Source organism: Schistocerca piceifrons, chromosome X (genome assembly GCF_021461385.2).
Source record: "Schistocerca piceifrons isolate TAMUIC-IGC-003096 chromosome X, iqSchPice1.1, whole genome shotgun sequence".
Lineage (NCBI taxonomy): Eukaryota > Metazoa > Arthropoda > Insecta > Orthoptera > Acrididae > Schistocerca > Schistocerca piceifrons.
In genome coordinates this window covers 352476825-352502347 of record NC_060149.1, presented here as the reverse complement: position 1 = coordinate 352502347, position 25523 = coordinate 352476825, and the positions used below count along the sequence as shown (strand labels likewise).

General features: G+C 40.3%; 1 protein-coding gene across 1 annotated transcript; it reads right to left on the bottom strand.

The window, feature by feature from the left end:
* Positions 1–712: 712 nt before the first annotated feature.
* LOC124721727 (succinate dehydrogenase assembly factor 3, mitochondrial) lies at positions 713–25238 on the bottom strand. Its single transcript, XM_047246827.1, has 2 exons — positions 24821–25238; positions 713–1248 (listed from the first exon to the last, which is right to left on the bottom strand). Exons 1-2 carry the CDS (start codon positions 24992–24994, stop codon positions 1078–1080), a joined length of 345 nt encoding a protein of 114 aa, XP_047102783.1. The 5' UTR covers positions 24995–25238; the 3' UTR covers positions 713–1077.
* Positions 25239–25523: the final 285 nt, after the last annotated feature.

Sequence of the window (25523 nt, the reverse complement as noted above, 5' to 3'; positions counted from 1 at the left end):
CTCTTATTTACACGTTTCACTCGGCAGACGCAAACATCTTCAGAAAATTAGTAGCCAATGGCCCCACATTAAATTATATAGACTGAATTACTAAAGTTAAAGCAACAAAGTTACTTCAGGGTAGCATTTTGAGATAAAAAATAAATGGGATTTCTTTTGTGCTTTTTGTTTCTTCCAAATGTAGGGGCCTAGGGGCAAGGTTTCCATTTATCCTATGGATTCCAAATTACATAACACACTTTTTTGTGCAATGGAACCAGACTAGGGGTAAGAGAGAGAGAGATGATGGAGGGTTTGTGTTTGTTTGTAATGGATGACTATAGGACAAGCTGATGGTGTGGAGGTAACTGCATACTGTCTGGATAGACGAAGCCTCTAATTTGTTCCACAAAAACACTGTGTAATTCTGTTGTATGTCTTTGGGATACCTATAAGACATAATTAGTAGGTAGCAGTTATCAGCTGATGTTGACAGTGGGCAACCACTACAAGGCAGAGCTTCACTGTTTCGTGCCTCGTGATTGCTTTTGGAAGTTTGAAATGATGTCACTGTGGTGTACTTCAAATTGATGGGCAGCTTTACACAGTGACAGCTTTTCTTGCTGTGAAGTGACAATGTGTACAGAGTAATTGCTCAAAATGACCTTCTGACGTGACCGAGTATGACAAACTAGATTGTCCTGTGGTGGTGATGAGGAGGAAGATAAAAAACTTTACTGTTTCATAAAATTTATTATTTTAAGCAGATAACAATGCTTGCATAAATAACAACTATATAGGAATTTGAAAACAAAGGCACACTTTTCTTTGTCAGCAAACACTATTCCATGTCAAAATTGCTGGAACAGGCCCTGTCTTCCCTGTAATATTCATAGCAAAGGGATTCTGATCTCCTTTGAGATAACAGATAGATCAAAACAAACATTTCAAGTATTCACTACAGTTGTACTCATGTTAGCATAACATTGAACACTGATGTGAGGGGATCTCTAAACCTGTTGGTTTATATTATTTGTGGTATACCTTCAGCAGTTCAAATCTTTATAATCACAACCATATCAATGCTAAGCAGTCAACTTATTGATGCTCAATTGCATTTTCTCCTTTCGCAGCAACCATTAGCTCATACAACTGGTATAGCTGGTCATCTCTCATCTGCTCGATGCGGTCCTCATCCAACTGCGCACCGAACTGTTTCATATTAACTCCTTTTAGCTTCAACTGTTCAGCAAGGGAGACAGCATATTTCTGCAATAAAAAAGAGAAGGCCTGCATTAAGTCTCTCTCTCTCTCTCTCTCTCTCTCTCTCTCTCTCTCTCTCTCTCTCTCTCTCTCTCTCTCTCTCTCTCTGGTACACACGTGCAACAGCACGACCATGTGGGCACAGTCACGCAACCTTAATATACAACTGTGATTTATTTAACATCTCAGTAACTGCATTGCACGATGGAGAGAAAAAGCACTTTAAATGAAACACACTTTTTGTATCGCCACACGATTAGGAAATGGTTGGGTTGGGTTGTTTTGGGGAAGGAGACCAGACAGCGAGGTCATCGGTCTCATCGGATTAGGGAAGAATGGAGAAGGAAGTCGGCTGTGCCCTTTCAAAGGAACTATCCTGGCATTTGCCTGGAGCGATTTAGGGAAATCACGGAAAACCTAAATCAGGATGGCCGGACGCGAGATTGAACCGTCGTCCTCCCGAATGTGAGTCCAGTGTCTAACCACTGCGCCACCTCGCTCGGTCTAGGAAATGGTGAGAGGAGGGTTATTGGAGAACTAAATTAGAAAGTTTCTTCTGGTGCTGATAAGATTCCAGATTATGTATTTGTAAATGAATAAATGTTTTTTAGTTAGATTACAGTGATTGTCTGTCTTACATATTTTGATACAGCCATCGTCAAGTACCAACAGAATATGAATTACAAATTCTATGCTCCAAGTTTTATTACTACAAGAAGATGAATGTGCTGAAAAACTTTGGTAAGGGCATCTGAGTGATTTATACAGGAAACGTTTAGCTAACAGCAACAAGGTTGCACATATATACATGCAACAAAGTTTCCTTTGTAAACATATCTGAGAAGTCTGCAGCTGACAAGCCCCCTTATACAGACTTCACAACTGATCAGTATCTAGTGTCAAATATCCACACAAACTGAAAATGACAAACCTAAAACGTCTGTTTAACGGTGTAATTACAATGTGGCAGCCAAGATGATTTCAGCTGTGCAATTTGAGACATGCAATGAGAGCCATAAGTTTGAAGCTGCTTGTGCTACTTTCTATGCAGTGACTTTCAGTCACTCTGTGATGTACATATCCACATGCTGCCTCCAAAGCAACAAATGGACCACAAGGTGGCAGCCTTTTAAATGTTCCAGTCAATATAAGCAGATTGGGTCATGAAATGACACTTCAGTACAGTGGTAGTGAATGGGGCTTCAGGTTCGCGAACTTTGAGACTAAATGTTCACAGTTGCATTTATCAATTTTATAAACAGATTGAAGTGTGGACACAGTGTATTTTGGCTGGTTGATTGATTGATTTTGAGGAGGGGACCAAACAATGAGGTCATCGGCCCCATCAGATTGGGGAACTGCACGAGTCGCGTTTTTGTGGGGGAGAATTTGAAGTTGTGGGGAAAGAGGATGCAGTGCAAAGGCTCCTATGAGTTGGTGTACAGCAAGGACTACTGATTGGATGCTATCCCAAATAGAAAAAAAAATGTTGACACAGTAACGACGGCATCTATGTCAAATGCACCCAGTGCAACACTCACAACTACGCAAGAGATGCCACTTTTAAATCTCAGGGTGCCATTGGACGAAGCTGCCCTCCATCACACTGTCTCCGAAGAGGGCCACCAAGCATACATGTCACCAGAAGACACAAATTCACATGACCTCTAAATGGACTTATCAACATCAGTACAGAAGGCTGCAATGAGGGCAATTTATATACATTAGCCCGAAACTAAGAAGCATTACTAATATTCAAACACTTATATAAGCGAATAATCATTCTAGGCCATTTGGTTCTGTCAATAAGATTACTATCATTTTCATATAACTCAGCACTGAAGAAGAACATACAGCATTCAAAGTTATACACAATTCAATTATTGAGCATACATAGTGTAAATAAACTTATTATTAATGTGTTACTTTTTTGTAGATGACTGACTGTATGGATTGGCTGCCCAGCTACTGACATCAGTCAACATACAGCACAGGAGCATTCCTTTTGCTCTCTAGCCCATTGATTCTGATGAGTAAGAGTGTTAAGACTCAGCATGGAGCCATCCGGAATGCTGTTCTCTTGGACTCATGGGTACCTGAGTGATGTACTAAAACAACCAGATTTGTAGGGAGCCTTGAATGCCCCAGTCATGGAGGGTTGGTAAAATGTGATGGCACCAAGCACTGTTCTATGCCTTATGTAGGCCAAAGAAGACTACAATGAGGTGTTGCCATTACGTAAAAGCCTGTTAAGACTGCTGTTACCAACCTATGCAGATGTTTGGTTGTGGACTGTCCATCCCAGAAACCACACTGATAGGGGGAACAAAATGGTCTATGACCTGAGAACCTAGCACAATCGTTAGGCTGTGACCCTTTCAAGTAGTTTTACAGAGCATGTTGATGAGCCTAATAGGTCAGTAGCTGTCGATAAACACTGTGTTTTTGCCAGTCTTATGGATTGGGATGACTGTAGTATTCCACCACTGCGAAGAGAAAATACCTTCTAGCCATAAATGGTTGAAGATTCTGAGTAGATGAATCTTTGAGTAACTTTCAGATGTTGGGTCGTCATGTTATGAATCATATCAGGGTCTGGGGGTTGTATCATGTGGTCAGAGTGATCAAGAGCCTGAAGCAGTTCCCAGGCAGTGAAAGATTCATTATATAATTTTGAGTGATTTTTTGGGGGGAAGGGGGGGGGGTGTTTGAAGGATAGGTACATGTATTCAACTTTCAGTTTGTGCGTTTGGAGGTTGCGAGGTTAGAAGATGACGCCAATGCTGTTGTAAAGTGGATCACAAGTGCTCAACATGAACCCCTGCATCAGTAAAAATACCACCATGAAGAAAGAGACAGAACAGTTGTTAGTTTTTAGTGGGCCAGGAGACTACAGAGCTTAGCCCAAACCTAGGATGAAGATGTGAACACATTTCCCCAGTATTCCTTCTTATTGAGTTTAATTAGATGGTGAATCTTAGAATGAAGCAGTGAGTGTGGTCTGTGAGGGATTTCACTAGGGACATTGGTAGGACCTTTGATGATAGTGAATAGTAGTTTCAATGTGTTCAGTTCACCTTGACACCAGTCAACTGCAGAGTGGGCCCATAGAAAGGGCGTATAGCAGTCCCAGGAGTGTGGGCAACTGCACTGTAGACATCTCCCACAGCTTCTTCAATGCAATCTGACAGAGGGTACTAAGGTGGCAGCAGAGGTATACAACTACAAGTGGGCTCTCCGAAGAGCCAGAAAGTGGTCACTGTCAGAGATCATCATGCAGAGACCATTATATCAAAGCCATCAGATTTGTGGAAGAGATCTTAAGGTTGATAGCAGATGATGTGCTGTGGGTGGCACATAAATTGGTAGGAGTACCATAATTGGGGACACAGAAATCAAGATCAGAAAGGCACTTCTTAATCAGAAGGGCAAATGAAGTGGTGCTTCCCCACAGGAGGTGGTGCATGCTGATATCCCCAAGTAAGAAAAAGGAGAGAGAGTTGTTGGATTAAGGTAGTCACCTGAAGGTAAATAAGTGTCCAGATTCAAAGTAAATAAATGTTACAAATAGTGATTGCTGGGGTGGTTTGCACTCACACTATTTTTGCTTCCAATGTGTTGCAGTGGGAAATCCGCTCTCTGACAATAACAAACCTGTGTAAAGGCCCCTCCATCCTCCAGATGCTCTCTTGCGGCCAGAACAGTTCCAACAGAACGCATGATAGGAGTGGAAGAATGATCAGCGAATTGCATTTCTTGAGAGCGACACAGATTGAACAAGAAGAAGAAATTAGCTGTTGCAGTTTTTACAGGTGACAGTAATATCCATTGCAGTTCCATTGGATCATCACGTTGAAGGTTTCTTGGGACAACATGGGGGATTTGATGCCTCTGTGCCACTGGATCAACTTCCTCCTGAGATTATTATTCTTTTCTTTCACAACTTTTGATGATGAAATTCTTATGAGGGCTTATTCACTTCAGGTGTAGGAATGGAAGAAGAGCAGAGCCATCCTGGGATACAGTCCATGGATCCTTCAGCCACTGGCTGGTGTCATGTCTCTGTATTTAGGATTTCTGGGGAAAGTGTTTCCGAGAGGGAGTCCTGTTACCAGTGAAGGATACTATTTCTCCAGCCGGATGTGGGAAGGGGTTCCCTAACAAGGTGCCAAGTGCAGGAACCACAAAACAGGTTTATTTATGTGACCACCGGATGTCAACATCAAGGAAGTAAGTACGCCACATACTGCTGACGACCTGGCCACGATAGTGCCAAAAGTTGTTATCATTTAGACTGGATACAAACAGTCATTATTTATGAGCTTTCCTGGATTTTACTTTCCTTGAGAAGGTTAGCACATTTTGAGGATTGGGAGGGTGGGGAGGGGGGAGGGGGAGGTGGGTTGTAGTGTCCCAACATTTGACACAGAGAGGTGGTAGCATACATGGTGCATGTCCATTAAGTGGCTGGCCAGTCTCCAAAAATTGGGTTGCATTTAAACTGGGAAGACATGCGTTCAAACTGCTGGCATTAAGAACATTGCATTGCAGGTGGGAAATACTGCTTCACATCACAGCAGTAACATAATTTTGACCTTCTCTGGAAGGTAATTCACCTCAAAAGGGAGGATGAATACCCTAGTGTCTACCTTGTTGTCTGGTGGATCTTGATGTAAGCAACATATGAAGTGGATCTCTTCCTCTCCAAATGCTCATGCAGTTCTTCATGCATCTGCAGCATTAGATATTGGTGAAAATTAATTCCTGTACCATGCTGAGGTTCTTATGGGATATGACGGCAACAGATACAGCATCAAGTTGTTTACAGGAGAGTAACATTTGGGGCTGTGTAGAACTTGCCATCTTTCGATTGAACCTCTCCATAATTTGCTAAATGAAGAGGGACTGGCAAAATAAATTTAGTAAATTTTCATTGTTCTACACAAGGAACCTTGGTTTAGTAGAGACGAAGGAACCACCTCTCGTTCAGGTGCACATGTAGTATGGATACTAAAAATGTGTAACATGATGACACTTTAGGTACACACTATAATGTAATAGACACACTATTTACTCATTTTTTTGTTTTTTTTTTAGTTACAAGGGGTCATACTGGCATTCATGAATTTGTTTTTGGATCTATAAGAATGGCATCTTTGGTGGCTTAGGTCCATAACAGATTAAGTTCTAGCTGATCGTGCAATGAACTGTTTGGAAGAGATTGCAGAAGATGGATGGATGTGGTTTAAAGGACCAAACTATGAGGTCACTGGTTCCTCAGTCCTTTGTGTGTAAAGTTAAGAAGTGTTCCCAGCCAGAATGGATACAAAAAACAAATCCTGATGGGCTTGATTTACCAGAGAACCATGAAAACCAAGAGACAGAAGTGAGAGAGGGGTAAAAGACTGCAGGTGGGAGAGCTGCCCCACCCAGAAAGCCATTGGAGGCCCTCGAGACATGTCATACAATGGGAGATGTACCACCTGCATCTGCCTGATGTTTCCACAACCTCCTTTACCACGAGAAAAACAGCAACATGGACAAGTTGTTAAAAATATTAGGAACTAGAACAATAATGATGAGACAGTAAATCAATGACAGATGTAAAAGGATAAGAGGAATTAAAAGGGTGGGAAGGGCAGGAGGCAGGTCAGACCACTGAGAAAGGGCAACCATGGGCGCCCTGGGTTCGAGCACGAGAGTGGGCATCCCCCCAATCCCTCAAGCAGCTGATAAGGCTACTGTGGCCTATTTCAGAGTTGAATAAAAACCACTTTCGCAGGTACAACGTAATACCAGATCAATCACTTTGGCATTGCTCACTAGAACCAGAAGCAGCGTGTCAGCAAGTTTAAGGTTTTGCCGTAAAATAAACATGACCAAATTAGGGCAGTTTAGTAACAAGCGGGCCACTGCCAGACAGACATCACACTGACAGTAGGTGAATATTCACGTTGGAGGATGTTACCATGGGTCAGCCGCCAGATGCAGACAATGTGAAGCTGACAGAACAGTAGAGTCCCTGCGAGAAGAATGAAAGGAATACTGCCACATGATTTGCAGTTTATTCAGTGAAACCAGGACACACTCCATGTTCCAAGCCCCCAACAACTGATGGCGTACAGTTGACCGAAATCTGGTTCCAGTATCCCCATCTCCAAAGTTGGCATCATGGTAGCCAACTCTGCCAACCAGTCAGTGTGTTCATTACCTGGGACCCAATGTTACCCGAGATCCATACTAATACGACTGACTATCCAGCTTGGTGGAGGTCAAAAAGGAGATTGTGGATAGTAGCAGCCAATGGGTGTCAAGGTTAACATTGGTCTATCACCTGAAGACTACTCAGGGAGTCACTGTCAATCAAGGACATCTTGCCTGTGCAAGAACAAATGTGGCTGAGGGTGCTGGTGATGACCACTAATTCTACAGTGAATACACTGTATTTGTTTGGCAAGGAGCATAGTTCACTGCACTCTGCACATGCTTAGGCAAAACCACTTTATTTGTTGACTGTACAACTAACAGTGCATACCACTTCCAAACCCAGAAAGGAATCAAGGATGGCCTGGAGCAGGCGACGGAAAACCATGGTATTAACAGAGTCTTTTGATCCAAAGAATACACTGAGACAGATCTGAGGATAGAGTACATACCCCAGAGGCATATGTAATCACTCCCTAATAACATGTGACAGTGGGTATGGCTGGAGTTCAGAGCAGAGACCTTGTGTGTGAACTGTGACTGAATTTAGCCCTGGGCCTCTGTTGGAGATGGATCTCCCTGCCTGGAAAAATGACATGGCATTTTGGATGCTCAAGTGAGCAGTAATATTTTAAACTGTATTTCAGCAGTGGATGGAAAACATGCACTGCAAAAGAGGCTCTCAATTTTTCAACAAGAAAGATTTTTTTCTCTGATCTTACTGGTTTTTATATGCTAACCTGCTAACTGCAAATTTGCACTGGTAGATACTGGTTCATAGGAGGAAGACACTGACAGTGACATAACTGTAAAATCAAATATTGGAAAGCTAATCTTTTTTTCTTAAAAAGAGTAATGCTTGTTTTAATGGTGTCTAGAGTTGTACATGCTCGGATGTTCTTGTACTAATTCACTGAGCTGTTAATCATCTGCTTTACACTGTCAAACTGCCATAGATTAAGTTGAATTATAGTGACAATGATTCTGATCGCATGTGCAATCGAGTCGTGCGGTGCTGGCTGCCTTATTGGAGTCACTACTGTTTAGGGCAGGGAGTCATCAATGACCAAGCTACTGGATATGGTTGCATTCATTTACATTAAAGGGGTCTCCCTTGAGAGAAATTCAGCTTGATTTATGTGAAGTCACCTCACTGAAATTGCATCTTAAGAACGGCATCAAGAACGATGTAAAAATTTATGTAATTGTGTCTGTGCCTGTATCCAAAATACAGTTAGTTTTCAAAATAAGCACGAGTAAGTACAGAGAAAGAAAATAACAATTTTGTTTTAAGTACCTGACATGCTTTCTTAAGTTATACATCTAAATAAACTGATTTAATGAACTCTTTTCTATCTACTGCAATCAAGACTCCATTTTCTACCACCAATACAGCATTTTCTTGAAATATTTTACATGACATAAATTTTCAACATTGGAATGTATAGTTATTAGGGGGTTGATTCGTGACTAGGCGAAGGCCCACAGAGCAAATAATACAAATTAATCACAAAGGATAAGTAACAATATATGAGAAGGAAAGTTGCTACTCACCATATAGCGAAGATGTTGAGTCGCAGATAGGCACAACAGAAAGACTCTCACAATTAAAGCATTCAGCCATTAAGGTCTTCGTCAACAATAGACATACATGCTCGTGCATACATACACCACACACATGCATCTGCACATTCTCCACAATCTTCTTGTAAAATGAATACCTCTACCACTTACAAAAAAACATGTAGCACACTTCTCTATAAATCTGTTTAATAAGCCACCTTCCTTGGGACACAAATTCAGGAAAATTTAAAGTGGAACGCCTACAAACTACATCAGTAATAAATTAAGTACATTAAGCTATTGCATTATAATACTGATCTGACGTATATCAATGCAAATAACTTAGACTGATACTACCTAAAGGCACCATCTTTCCTGAGATATGGTATAATGTTTGAGGCAACTTACCGAATAGTATAAACTGTTTCACAGCACTAAATATAATGGTAAGGGCGACTGAAAACCATAAACCGAATTTTAGACACTCCAAATATTACCGTTCCTTTACTTATATGCACTGATGACAGCATATTCTGGGTATTAAGGTACATCTTCCATACCGATTCCCTCCCTGCTATCCTGCTCCCTTCCCCCCCACCCCCCTCCCAGTTTTGTTGACACTGACATGGGTTGACAAAGTGATATTATCAACTGCAGAACAGCCTGCTTGAAATCCACACTGTGTAGTGGTTATAAACTGCGAGGCTCAAGCCACCATACCAGCTAGGCATGAATCATATGTTCCACCACCTTCCAAACACAGCTGGTGAGAGAAATGGGGTGGTAGCTAGATGGAAGGTGTTTGTCCTTACTGGGCTTATGTATGGGTATGCCTGGCTTCACACCAGCTTCTGGGCAACGTGCCATCTGCCCAGAGGCATTTGTACGCATAAGGGAGAAAGTGCTTGCCCACAAGAGAAAGGTGCTGCAACATCTGAATGTTAACATTGTCCGGCCCTGGGGCAGAAGATTGGGAGGAAGTGAGAGCATGATCTGGCTCCTACGTAGTAAAAGCAGCACTGTAGCATTCATGAATTTGAGAGGAGAAGGGTATCACCTGAGCCGCCTCCACTCATCTGCAATGGAGGAAGGCAGGGTAATAGAGGGTGAAGCTCAAAATCTTCACAAAATAGTGGCCTAAAGTGTTGGAGATAGCAATCGTGTCGACAATGACATCATTTGCCATGGTCAGAATGGAAATTGGGGAATGGAGCTTGCTCTCAAAGAGCTATTGGAGGTTGGTCTACATGACGGAAGAGGGAGTGGAACTGTTAAAAAGAACTAGTAAATGAAATCCAGCTAGCTTTTTTGCTATCCCAAAGAATGTAATGACAATGTGCAGGGAACTGTTTATAAGAAATGCAGTTCGCCATTGTAGGATGATGGTTAAAAATGTGGAGAGCACGGGAGTCCAAATGGGAATAGGTGTGTGTTGAGTCTGAAAGTAATGTGGGTGCTCCAGTGTTAAGGCAGATGAGGTTGAGTTGATTGACTAGGTCAGCCAAGAGTGCACACACTGACAGATTCTGGGAGAGCCGGAAAGGGGATGGTGCACATTAAAGTCAACGAGCAACAAAAGGGGCAAGGGAATTGCCCAATAAGCTGGAGAAAGTCTGCCCTGGTGACATTGATTGACAGAGGGGTGTAGACAGTACAAAGAGGAAAGGTGAAGCGAGAAAGGAAAATCCAACAGCTTGCAGCCGGGTGTTCAGTGAGATAGTCTGACTATGAGCTTCATCCTGGATGAGCAGGAGAGAAGGGATACCACCCTCGGGAGAGGGGGTGTGGAGGTCAAAGTGGACTTGAAAGAAATGTGAGAGGCAGAAAACAAGTGGATGGCATGATTCCAAGAGCAACCGTAAATCATCCTTGTTGGATCTAATGCCACAAATGGTCCATTGGAAGAGTGTCACAATGGGGAGGGAAAAAATGAAGGGTTGTCACCTTGGTGGCTGCCTTCAAAGACTCACTGCTACAGCACAGAAGCTGGAGGATCTTGCTCCATGACATCTACAGATGCATCAGCATTCTCCCTCGTCAGTCTGTGGATTCCAGGATAGAAAAACAGTTGGCGGTGCGCACCGGCTAAATGGACGACAGCCGGGTGAGAGTATCTACAGCAACACCGTTGAAGACACTCTCCAAGTTGGCGAAGGAGAAGACCATTTGCCTTCGTCTGATTTCTTGGAGTATCTGCGGTTGGCAGATGAAGACTCAGGTGTCTGTTGGCTGGAGGGACGTAGAAAGTCTTTGCGGGAGTATTCCTTCTGTCCTTTCCGGCCAGCCGGTTGTGTAGCAGGTGATTTCACTGCCGGAGGTGAAAATTTGGTGGTTTGTTGCACAGTTAGAGGAGGAGACGGGGATGCTATCATGACATTGGGCGATTTTACAATTGTGGCGCTGAATCTGAAGTCACAAGTCTGTGTGGTGTGTCCTTTGTGGAGCAAGGTGTAGGAAGAACGGTACTGTAAGTGCTAGCCAGTAACTTGACAGTGACAGGACAAGGCACTTTTTCCTTCACCCAGATCTCCCGGATGCCCTGTTCAAGTAGGACATTCTTGAGATGAAGCTCCATGGTCACCACTGCAGTTGACACAGTGGGGAAAAGGATGTGGGCAATTGCTCTTGTGAGCATCCCTAGCACAAGTAACACATTTGGCCAGTTTTCGACCGGACATTTAAGTGTGGTTGTAATGTTGACACTGGTAGCAACGCTTCGGGTTCGGAATGTATGGTCGGATCGTGATGACTTCAAAGCCTGCTTTAATCATTGATGGAAGAACTACTCTATCAAACCACGAGAATAAGAGCGTGTGCAGCCACTACAGATTCATCAACCTTTTTTATCACCCAGTGGACTACAGTGATGCCCTTACCAGAGAAGTAAATTTGGATTTCTGTCTTGGTCAGACAATCGAGCACCCTAGTGTAAATAACACCATGCAAAGAACTCAGTGTTCGGTGGGCCTCAACACGAATAGGACAGCCATGGAGGAGCAAAGCTGCAAACAGTTGTTAAACTTGAGAATCACAATTAGTCTTCAAAAGCAAAGTGTCATTGTATAAATAAGAGCAAGATTTCACAGGGCTTGCAATTGCATCAACACATTTCTGAATAATATACGGATTAACCGTAGCAAACGACTGACCATCTTCAGAATGTGAAACCACAAGGAACCAAGGTACAGCTGGTAGAGTATTTGAATCTTTAGCCCCATTTTGTTAACATTTAACAGACGGAGGATGAGATGAAGAAGATATGCCCATAGTGAGAGAATGATCACCAGCATCCCTGATGGCATGCGCCTTCCTTCACATCTCCCAAACTCCTGTCAGAGGTACCAACTGGTAATCTGGGAAGGTAACAGCTCAGGCAATCACCCCTGCCTGGGCCGGGCCTGGCCTGGCCTGTACCAGGGGGTACGTGCAAACCTTACCTGTTGATGCAGGGCTGGGAATTATGCATTAACCAGTCACCTGTTACAGGCCAAATACATGGGCCGGCCTTCAGGAGTGCACAATATGGAAGAAGAAACAAAGAGGAACATCAAACACCGAAGCGGAGGAAGGATTGGAGAAGGAGAATAAAGTGAGAGAGAAAGAAAATATAGTGGAGGGGATCTTCTGGTGTCAGGTTACTGAAAATTCAGAATACATTCCCAAAAATATCCCAGACATGTTGCCTAAGGGAGGGGAAAAGAACAGCAGGATGATAGTCACACAGCACGGAAGGGAAAAGGTGCTGCAAAGGCTGGGGCCCTGTGGTAGCCAAGCACAAACGTACCAAACAGTGGTGAGCCCCTTGGGTGGGGGTGGGGTTATGTTGTTTTTGTTGTCGTTGCACTATCACTTGGCTCAAGATTAACTGCCTTATTTATTTATTGTTTTTAAGTCATCAAATTCAGCAGAATTGTGATTCCCACATAGATCTGCAAGTGTTTTAAGAGATATGATCCGTCTTACTGGTATCATGGCCTTTGTAGTTTCTTCCACACTTTGCAAGTTCACTCTCTGTGATCCAAATGTAAATGAAAACAATTTACTTTCTACCTAACATGCCACACAGTGTTATACTATTGCAGGAATTAATTACTTAAATTAGTGATGGCTAAATTTGAACTGTCTGGTATTGTTTTGCTGGAACTTCTCCCAGTTGTTGCCATTACTGTTCAAACAAAGAAGGCATTTCAATGCATTATTTCTTCTTAACTGGGTGAATGGCTCTCACTGATCTCAATCAATGTTAAGTAACCAAAAGGCAGTGTTAAAAACAAATCTCAGCTTTAACTTTGCACAACATGAAAAAGTGATCACTGAATAGCATTCTTTCATGTTGTGGACAATAATTCACAAGTGAATGGAAAGGAATTGATTGTCAGCTACTGCATTGTTGTGGAACTTTATTTTAGCCTGTTGGCCAGTCTAACAGTGCCCTGTGGTGGGAAATTCAAACTGTTGAAAGACTAAATGAGCTGCCCCTTCCCTGCTTGTCAGGGTTTGCCGAAGAGGAAACTAAACGTTTTACTTTTGTTAATTTTGTGTGGCTTTTCAGTTCTGAACTATGATTACAAGAATGTAAATTTCTAATATTTCGAGGGTAGCGCAAGGAACAAGTTAGTAGGTCAAGTGGAGGATGTCCATGCTGCCCCCTTCCCCCCAAGAACATGTGTCAGAATCAGAGCTGTTGTGTGTTATGGGTGTATTTAGATAGCTACAGGAACCTTAATCATAGTGTCCAAGTTGTGACAGAGGGTACTTTATGTACTAGTGCCACTTTCCCCTTTGCCTGTTCTACTCATAAGTAGCTCATGGGAACAACACTCACTTGGTAAGCCTATGTGTGGGCTCAAATCTCTCTAATTTTATCTTCATAGTCTATCTGCAAGATATACACAGGATGAAGTAACTCTTCTGGGAATGCACACACACACACACACACACACACACACACACACACACAACTTTTTACAGCAAAGCACACTGTAATGCAAAATTTGTGTCTATCTACCAATGGAGTTGGCTAAGCATCTCCATTACACTTTCGCGCTTACTAAATGAAATTGTAACTTTGTTTTTCCAACAACACATAGTTCTTCATTGCACACTTGACCGTAACTAAGCAAAACCACCATTTAGGTACACATGTTTCAGAGCTAACTACTCATACAACTCAGATAAAAATTCTCTTCTAAAATGTGATTTAAATTAATAATTACAGTTCACAAGTGAAGCATATTTAAGGTGAACAAATTTACAATTGTACAGCCGGTATCTACTTTTAAATATGTAATTATGATAATCATGTTTGTGTGATTGATAAATCTGATATCACCACCACTCTCATCCTCACCAACACCACCATCTCAAACACACAACTCAATATGGTGGTACAACTACAAGTGCTGCACCATTTTCCATTTCATGAGTGTGTGGCATGCTACATGTCAGCTGGCAACATTGCTCTATTTTACTATAATACATCAGTCATGAAGTAATATTAATGGTTCAAGTGGTACTGGTTGATTTGCAGGTGGATTTTCCATTGCCCATATTCGACAATTCTGTGTATTGACATACCCTATCAGATGGAAGTGGGCTTTGTTTGTCCGCAAAATCTTCCATGGCCAATCATTGTCCACTTCCATGCGAGCAAGAAATTCTATACCTAAGGTATCTCTAGCTGGCAGGTTAACAGGAAGCAACTCGTGCACATGTGTAATTTTGAATGGATAGCAAAGAAGCACGTTTTGTATGATTTTACACACTGTGCTCGTGGGTATGTCCAATGTTCAGGCAATTTTTCGTGCACTACACGTTCGCACACCACACCAGTCTCCTCCTGCATTGCTGTGGCTGCTACTTCCACTGACATCAAATCAATTTGTTTCCTCCCTTTACCAGGTTGTGCACCAAAAGAAGCCGTCTTTTTGAATTTCTGAATCATTTTCTCCCGACCCATGGCGGTCACTGGACCAACGCCATTTTTGAAACCCTTCAGTGTCCAGAACTTCTGCAGAGCGACGTGTACACAGTCATCATTCTTGTAATACATCTTTACAAGCAGAGCGCAATCCTGCATCGAGGCAGTCATGACAAACATCGCAGATGCTAAAGGAGGAAAAGCTGTGTACCCAATGTGTTTATACCAACTTCAATGGGCCATGCGCATGACAGGTGTTTTCATTTACATATTCTGACACATACAGTGCCACCTATTGATCAATTTTCACACTATTTTTTTCTTCTGCCATACATTTTCCTCCTCCTCTGATGATATTCAGTTGCAATTTGACGTCATTCAGACCAGTGGTGTTATTTATACTGCGTTTTGAAAGTTTAATTATAATCACCTTGTATATCAGGGTTGCCACAAGTTTACCCAAGTGAAATTCCCTGATTTTTCCCTGATTTCCAGACAAGTATTAGCATTATTCTCTGACAAATTTTGAGATCAAGAGTAACTAAAGGTATAAATTGACAAAAGAATATAAGGACTTCTTTATTTCCAAACGTGTGAGCAAAAATATTGAGTACTTATATCAAGTTCTTTCATAATGAACTGTTTTCAAGATGGAGAAAGCAAGAAAGAAATGATATATATGTTTCATTATGACCACTGATTTTATGAAAAATATGCATTTTGTTGGAGCTGCAAGACAGATTTAAAATACCTTCACTGATTTCAGAAATAACCTCAGAAAAAAGTAGGCCTCTTGAAAGATGCATAAGGCTTGGAAGAGCTGTGTAAACCAACACTATAGGTGACTGCCAATAAAATGTTGGTTCTACTATGTTCGTTGTTGTCAGTTATTACCCACTGTGTTATGTCTACTATTTTACAGGTATTGTGCGATTTTTCTTTCAAGACACACACAAGTACACAGCAAACAAACTCCCAGCGACTGACCCAACTTTCTTCTTCTTATCATCCGTACTTTCTAATATATAAACTACTTTCAAAGTGCCAGAATGTACTAGAATAAACAGAATGTCTATAAAATGCCACACAGCACAATGTACTTGTGATGAGACAGTCACAATTCCTGAAATTCACCACCTGTGGCCTCTGGCCTGCCCAGGAGCACCACAGTCCTGGGTCCATGCATAAACCACGAAAATGCACTGCATTATACTACACACAGAAACACACAGACTGCGGGCAAATTGATGAGACTAGATCCGACGGACAGGGCCTGCACATTAGTGGGAACCAAATGGCTTCAGATCGGCAGGCCCAGTCTGTCAGAGATACCTGCAGGAATGACCTGCGGTTTTGGCCTGTCATGAAAGTCCACTCATGTGGCCAGCTATTCACATGTCACAGACATTATGTTGATGAAATAAGACCATGGTGATCAATTCATGCTACAGGTAAGTTGCACAAATACTCTGAGAATCAGTACGAATGAGAATAGGTTGTTACTCACAGCAAAGATGATTGCTGAGCCGCAGACGGGCACACACAAAATAATCACACTCTCACAACTAAATTTTTGGCCATAACCTTCATCAGAGAACAACAACACACAAATTCATACAATCACTGAGACAACTTGTGCATACATGACTGCCGTCTCTGGCCGCTGTGTCAACTGTCTCCGAGAATCAGATCCAAACAAACCACTCCTCACACCTCCCTGTCTCTCGTCGGCAGCTGCTAAGCTAGCTGAAAGAAGTGGTGGCAGCACTAACTGCAAGCTGGGTGGAATGGCAGAAATAGGAGAAGGAGTAAGAATAAGGGAGTAGGGAAGTGGTGCACGTACTAAGCTGCACCCAGCCACCAATGGTGCATGACATCACAATAAACAAACCATTACGTCTACCGAGACAAAAATGAGATTTTTACAGTGTTTTTTTTTCAAATTTCCCTGACACGTTTGAAATTCCCTGATTTCCAGAACATGTGGCAACCCTGGTATATATGCAGACTGAAGCAATTATAGTCAGTGATAGTCTTGTAACTTCTGTGGGTGTATTGCTGTGGTTTAATTGGTTGGCATGTTGAAAGCAAGTCTCCAGGTTAAACTCCCAGTCTGCCACACAATTCTGTCAAAATAAACAATGTAAACTCCACCAAAAGAATTTCATCCCATATTCTCATGCATTGCAAAATGGCAGAATGACTTACACAGTGATGATGATGCACTAAAATTTGCCGAAAGCATCACAGTGTAATTTTTAAGATTTAGCAGACTGTTAGGTAGAATATGACATGCATCTTGTGGAGTTGTACAATTTCCTTAAAGGTGGACATATGATTGCACTGAGAGCTGCCTTTTGGAGGACCCTCAGGAATGCAAACTGAAAATTTTGACTAAGTGTAAGACTTCAGACATCTGGAGTATTCATTTCAAAGTTCGTTTTCTCATTGTACTGCTTTGATTTTTCTCCTCAGGTAGCTAAATCAGTTTCCTTATCTATGTACAAAAAGTAACAACTAATAGTATTTGCCATATAAATACTCTATTATGTAATGTTCCCAATCTTGTTAATATAAATACCACCAACATTATGTTAAGCTGCTTTCCCTATCTTTGTTAACGAAATCCCATACTGATTTTATTTTCTTCTGCAGTAGCTAAAGTTATGAAGCCCTAAACATCTGCCCATCATTTGTATCTGCTCCAGACTTTCTTGGGAAAACTTAATAATTCCATGGTTTGCCAACCTTCTATTGATCACATTCTTTGTGTGCTTTCTGGTGTTTCAAAGCTGCCAGTGATGTAAAATGACATATAATTTAAGTCAAAAGCAGATGTTTTGTAGAATGTTGTGGCCCAACTAAACACTACTCTAGAAGTTTTTTGACCAACAGTGGACAAGTGGGTAAAAGTATGAGCAACATGACAAAGACTGCTTTGAATGAGATTACAGTTTCAGACCTCTAAATATGTAGAAGCTTTTTGCCATATGATAACTTTTTATTAACTGATTCATCTCACGTTTCATGATCATTGGTTGCTTGCTACAGGTATTAACGATTGTTTACTGTTTGCAGATCAGTAACAGATTATACAAGGTGACAAACACTAAAGAGGTCCAACAAACAAAAACACTTGCCTATGCAATATTGTTCTACAAGAAACATATGTTCTTAGACAAAATAGTGATATATTGTCACTAAACACTGAGCCCCAGTCACAGGGACTTTTGGAAACACACCGTTCTGTCAAACAATGTTTAAGAGTGCACAGTGTTGCCACGTCAAACGTCACAAATTACATTTTCAGCAGAATTGCTACGCATGTTTGTGGGGCCTTTTTCGAGTGGGCACCCTGTATTTTGCCAAGTTGAAAAAGTTCATTTCTTCACACACATTTTGTAATGCTTTTGTTTTGCTTTGGCAGTGTCATGAGAACAAAATAGTTTTAGTTTTAGGGTAATAGCTAATGACAGTAGACTGACATTTACGTAATGTGATACAGTGTTCAATTTTTCCATGACAAGGAAAATATTTACTTGCATACAGTGATTCATATACAATAACGATGTTTGTATTCAGTTTATAGAAGCGTGTTGCCCTTTGTAGGCAACACCAGAACGTTGGTAAAGGAGTGACAGCATTAATGCTATTTAATGGCTGGTGTATTATAGCAAAAAAGAGCAATGATGCCAGCTGATACGTAGCATGCTGCAAGTTTATGAAACGGAAAATTGTGCACTTGTAGTTGTACCACCATCCTGATGTGTGGGCTAGAGTTGGTAATGTTGGTGAGAATGAGAGTGGTGATGGTAGAAGATTTATCATTCACACCAACATGACTATTACCATTAAATATTTAAAGATAGGTACTGGCTGTACAATTGTTGATTTGCTAACTTCACTTATGAACTGTTGTTATTGAATTAAATTGCCATTTTAGAACAGAATTTGCATCTGAGTTGTGTGAGTAGTTACCTCTCAAACATGCAATATACTTACACTGTAAATTCACTCAGTTACAGTCAAGTGTGCAATGAACTATGTATCTGTTGACTCTAAAGACAAAGACAATTTAGTAAGCACGAAAGTGTAATCATGATGCTTAGCCAATTCCAGTAGCAGATGCTGCAAGACATTTACTGTTAAAAATTCAACAGTTTGAATTTCCCACCACAGGACACTGTTAGACTGGCCAAAAAAGTTCTACAGCAATACAGTAGTTAACAGCCAGTTCCTCTCCATTATTGCTCACAACATGATTGCTATTCAGTGATTACTTTTTCACGCTATGCAAAGTTAAAGCTGAGATTTGTTTTTAACACTGAATTTTTGTTTCACTTGTCCAATTAAGAAGAGATTATGCATTGAAACATATTCTAAACCATGTGAAATGCCTTCTATAAATGAAATAAGTATCTGAACCTTAATGACAGCAAATGGAAGTTTCAATAAACCATTACCGGCACTGTAGAAAGGTAGCAACCACTAATTTCACTAATTCATTCCCACAATAATATAATTCTGTGTGGAATGGTAGATACAAAGTAAATTGTTTTCATTTATATTTGGACCACAGAGTGTGAACTTGCAAAAACAAATACCTTAAAACAGAAGTGAGTGAGGAAGAAACTGCAGGGGCCATGATACTAGTGAAAAAACATATCTCTTAAAACTGTTGCAGATCTATATGGGAATTCCAGTTCCTCTGAACTTTACAGTATAAAAATAATAAATAAATTAGGCAGTTTATCTTAGGCCAAGTGACAGAATGCAACAACAACATAATAAAAAGGTTACCACATCCAAAATACACTGCTCTGCAAATCTTTAGGATGAGACAGATCAAGGCAACATGGTAACTACTCAATGGAAATGAGTAGAAGTGTGAGAGTATGATGCCAGAGGTCTCTGTCGTACACAGAAAGTTGTACGTCAAACGGTCTGAGGTCAACATGACTATAGCAGCAAATGGAGCTGGCTCAACACTACCAAGCAGTTGAAGGAACAGAAGAAAACATTGTGTGTCAATCAGCAAGCAGTTACAGTGCTCTATGATGGTGTTCATTATTACAAAAGGACCCAGAGCAAACATTCTGAATACTTCATACCGGAAAGAATTATCAGAAAACTGGAAGGAAGATGAAGTGTGACAAATGTAGCCCAGTAGTTTGGTATTTCTCGCAGCACTGTTTTACATGCACGGGGAGCATTAAAAATACCAGGCATTGCAAAGGGACTGGGAGAATGACGAATGGGGTAGCATGCAAACAGGAGCATATTCAATCTCAGTTGTGATTCTTGATATAGCCTGTCTTCATATGGCGAGGTTTGCTGAATGGGCGTAATGACAAGCAAATCATTTAATATGGTTCATTCACCGGTCAATCTTATTGTGATGCTGTGCTCCTTTCCCATCTGCATTCTTTCAGGGGTGCATGCAGTCTGGACTATTTTTATGGATTACAATGCATAATCACATAAAAAGAGCAGAGGCGGAGGATCTCTTGGAACAAAAGGATATTCAGCAAATCAACTTGCCTGCCTGTTCCTTGACTTTAATCACAGTGAACAGGTGTGGCATTTATTGGGAAGACATATTGTAGCATATCCACATGCACACACCACCATCCAGCCATTGTCAACTCCAGACAGTGAGGAATGGCATGTCCTACCAGAAGTGCTCCTTACCAATCTTACAACCAGCATTGGAACACACCACAGAATATGGAATGCTGTCCATGGCAATCACACATGCCTTAAGCCAAGTAATAGTAATAGAACACCAACACTGCAAAAATGTTATCACAGCCAAAATACACTGCTCCACAATATATTAGGAAGAGATGTATAAAAGTAACATAGCATGTTAAGTACTTCATGGAAATGAAGTAGAAATGTGGGAATATGTTGCCAGAGGTCTCTGTCATGCACAAAAAGTTGGATGTCATATGGTCTGAAGTCAACGCGACTACAGTACCAATGTGGAGCTGAAGGAAGAGAAAAAAAAAAAGAATGTATCACTCTCCAAGCAATTATGGTGCACTGCAGTGATGTTCCTTATTAAAAGAAGGGCCCAGAGACAACATTTTGATGATTTCATACTGGAAAGAGTCATTGGAAAACTGGAAGAACGACAAAGTGTGACAAGTGTGGCCCACCCTATTAAGAAGTGTGGCCTACATTTTGTAATATCAAGGGCACCACTATAAATCATGATTTTAGTGTAATTACTGTCTTTGAATAAAAGTGTCATTTTTGTTCATATCTCTGTATATTACTTTCAGCTACCTTCGGTAATTATTGCAGCAGTTTTTTCTGTGTATGATTCGAGATTCATTGAGATACGTTACTTGGCAGTGACACTTTATGCAAATTTTATATGCCTACTAGTTCCGGAGATATGGGGATACTGAAAGTATGCTTGATGCCATAAAAAAATTATTCATATAGTTAAGAGAATGATAATACTTTTGTGATGGAAGAGTGGAATTTAATAGTAGGGAAACGAAAGAAAAGGCAAGATGTCTATTAAAATTTTTCACATATTATAATTTCCTCATTGCTAACACTTGATTTAAGAATAATCAAAGAAGACAGTATATGTGGACGGGACCTGGAGATTCCAGAAAGCTTCAGACGAATTATGTAACTATAACAAAAGAATTCTGAAAAAAGATGTCAAGTCCTCAGACATTTCCAGTGGCAGATGTGGATTCTGATCATAATTTGTTGATTGTAGAATGAAGATTAAAACTGAATAACATGAGGAAAGGTAAGAAATTAAGGTATGGGACCTGGCTAAATTGAAAGAGCAAGATGTCGAGAGTTTCTGAGGGAGCATTAGGCAATAATTGACTATCATGGTGAAGTCAACACAATAGAAGGGGAATGAGTAACTTAAAGAGATGAAATAGATAAAAGACATGGCCCAGTAGAAATTATTGTTTAACACAAGAGATACTGAATATTACTGACAAAAGGAGAAAGTCTAGAAATGTCAAAACACAAGGCAATGCTGACATTGTAATTTGGTTAGAGATGGAAAAAAAAAAATGCTGGCAGGTCAGTTTTATTACCATTTTTGTTATTTGAGCAGCAAAATTGCTAGTGGTGGCCAAAGTAATGATGATATAAAATTCATGCTAGTAAAACAGCAGAAAGAAAAGTGTTGCAAAAAATGATGTATTTGTTAATGTTTAATATAAATTTGTATTAGAAGTCTTTCGTAAAGGTATTTTTCTGTAGTGCAGCCTTCTACAAAAGTGAACAGTACAGTTCAGGTATGAAAAGAATAGAACTGCTTGAAGTGTGGTGCTACAGAAAAATGTTTAGCATCTGATGAGTAGATTAGATAACTAGTGAGATGGTTCTGATTTGAATTGGGAAAAACTAAAATTCATGACTACTTTACTTTAAAGGTTCAGTCGATAGATGCAGCCTGTTAAGTATCAAGGAATCGTCAATCAGGTAATTGAGGAATGAGTGCAGGATAAAAACTGTAAAGGAAAACTAAGGCTCGAATACATGTAAGTACGTTCAGGTAGTTAAACAGAGATGAAGAGACTTGTACTGGACAGACTTGTGTGGAGAACTGCATCAAACCAGCCTTTGAACTGAGAAAGAAAACAACTGGCAGAGTTATCTTTTCCAGCATTAAAGGTTTGTGTGTATATATATATATATATATATATATATATATATATATATATATATATATATTTATATATATTTTTTTGGGGGGGGGGGGGGGCTGCTTCTAACTTGAAAAGCCTGGGACTTCGTGTAGGTGTTGGAGTACATATGTTTATAATGAATTATTACAGTATCATCTAACATGAATATGGATATCACTGGAACACAGACTGAAATGTGATATAGCTGATTCCAGTCTGGATATAATGCCAGTAAACTGTTGACAAACACAGGTCCAGTGCTTCTGTGCTAAGCCAATATTACAGATGAAACAATACAGCCCATTGTGACAATGGGAATTAAGGATAGAGCTTAACAGACTGTCAACAAAGAGGTCATTATAGATGGAGCACAAGCTCATATAAGACAAGGTGGGAAAGGAAGTTAGCCATTTAACTGATTTATGGAAACAACGAAAATGCAAATCTGGACAGCTGGATGGGGGATTTGAGTCCCCCCTTCTCCCCAATGCAAGTCCAGTGTCTTTAACGTTGGTGCCAGCTCCTTGGATATGTCCACGTGAACAAAATTATAGTTATTTTAAGAAATACATCAACCAACCACTTTTTTGTGCGTTTGTATTTATGTCAATACGTGTTTTGGGCTTTCACCCACCTTCAATTGGGATAATACATATTTGAATGTTCAGATAGTGCTGTGTTAAAACACTACTGCAATTTAGCTGCTGCAGCTGGCTTTCTACTCTACAGGTTAGTTACGTTATGTAGTGTGCCTTTTCTCTCACATTTTCAGCTCATTTGACTTCTTTTCTTGAGGTCAATGTAATTCTGATTTCTAGTCATACAAGAGTGGACATTGCTGTACATAGATATCTCTACACCATTTTAGCTGCTTAGGCCTATTGCTGATAGTGTTATCTGAGTTTGACAATTACTTCTCTGTGTTGTAATTTTTGCATAGGTACTTTTGTGTTCACAAGTATTTCATATTACAGGGGAAAACTTTGCAACCTCTTATCAGTAATATTACTGGGCTCACATTAAATTTACTTTCAAGTAACCTACTGATGTTCTGTTTCAACTAAATATCTAGTTATTTCAATTTCTGTTTACTGCTTTTACTTTCCTTAGTACATCAATCAGCTTCCCACATCCACTGAGGGATAAATAATAAAAAAAAAAGTATTTGCTATTTATGTTGGTTATGATGATATTAAATTAACTAATTTATGGACATTGGATTTAATATTGTCTTAAGAAAAACTGATTAAAAAGGAGAAAAAAAACGATAGAAACTGGGCAACATTGCCTATATCAGCAGCAATCTCACGTTATATTTCCCAACAATCTATGTTCCTAATACTTTGAGTATTGTCTAGCTCCCATTAATAAAGCTTAAAATTTTCTGCTTGAGTTTCTGAGCTGTGCACGATATTTGTGTCATAAGGCAGCGTCAAGATAAGATGATAGACGCGCATGTCTGTAAATTCAGCTTTTACTTACGACACAGGTACTAAAATATTAAACTACTGGACTCTGGAAATTTACGCGAGTTATTAGAAAACAAACTGGTACCATCCATATTAACTGTTCATTCAAAACTGCCTCACAAACACATCTTAAAATCACATCAATTTAACATTAATTTCTTATGTCCAACCAGGAACAAAATCCAATCCAATACAATGTAAATCATTCCGAGGTAGATTAACAAACTGGACAGAACGGAGCACAAATAGCTACTACCAGAACCGCCAATATGTATACTTACAACTCAAATTTTTTTGCCAACTACTTCCAGTTGATAGATGTATCACAAATTTATAGTTTATTTCATTCACACTATCAAAATTTTCCATTATATGAAAAAGAAGAGATACAGAACAGAACACGAATAACATCCCCGAAGATATGGATAACTATAATTACTTGAGGAAAACTGTGAACGTCTAGTTGCAGTTGAGACTACAAAAAATATTTTTCATAACCTGAATGAGCATGACATGCATTCATAGGCTACTGATAAATACCACAGTTTTAAATAACTAATGTTCAAATATTGGTGCTAACTTGTATTGCGACTCATAAACCATGGTTTTCCATAAAACACGAGCAAAACCTTTTGGTTCCGTTTTGTCGATCAGAGGATAAAATGGTTTCTACAAATGTGGATTCAGATATTTGCAATGTGAATAGGATTTGAATTCAAACTGGAAATGCTGATTGACAAACTTACCGTCCATTCGGACATAAACAATTCGGTTTCATGTGGAGTACAGCTTTTATGTCTCTTGAATTCATCTCGGACATAACCATTTCCTATAATTTGCAGTTCCTTTGGTAATCCTCTGTGCAACTTCAGTATCGCTTTGTAAAGAAATCGTACATTCCTAACGTGTACTAACTCCATCTACGAACTTTCACACACATTCATACACGCTAGCTTCTCAGGTGTAGCGTCGATTTTTAGCACAATGCGCATGCGCATCAAATTTTAATTTTTTTGGTCCTTTTTAGTAAACGTGGATCATCTGCAGCTCTTACGAATGTATTCCGGTCGCTCATGTACGGAGCTCGTATGAAGTTTAAGAACGAAATTTGACTAGTGCCTACAGTTCTTGAATAACGATTCCATTTCGTCCCTCGGGGCTAGATAATTGTTCGATACGAGCCGTCTCTTTGACCCGTGACGTCATGGGTGCTCTGACGTCACGTTTTGGTGCGTATTTTGAACAGAATCTTTGTTTGGCCTTACATTCAATCGATTATAATCTCGTTGGTTTGTAGGGATGTTAATGTTGGACGTATATCAGACACAAAATTCTGTCTTTGGTGCATGCGCGGCGCGAGATTTGTAATCAGCTTTCCATTTATTGGTAGCATTGCGAAAAATGGAGGCAGTTGCTGCGCCTAGTTCTGCTCCTGATTTTGAAGATGAT

Coding starts and splice junctions, on each gene's coding strand:
- LOC124721727 (XM_047246827.1), bottom strand. CDS start 24,994: ATGGAGTTAGTACACGTTAGGAATGTACGATTTCTTTACAAAGCGATA. Junction 1,249..24,820: donor TGTTTATGTCCGAATGGACG/GTAAGTTTGTCA, acceptor TTTTTATTGCAG/AAATATGCTGTCTCCCTTGC.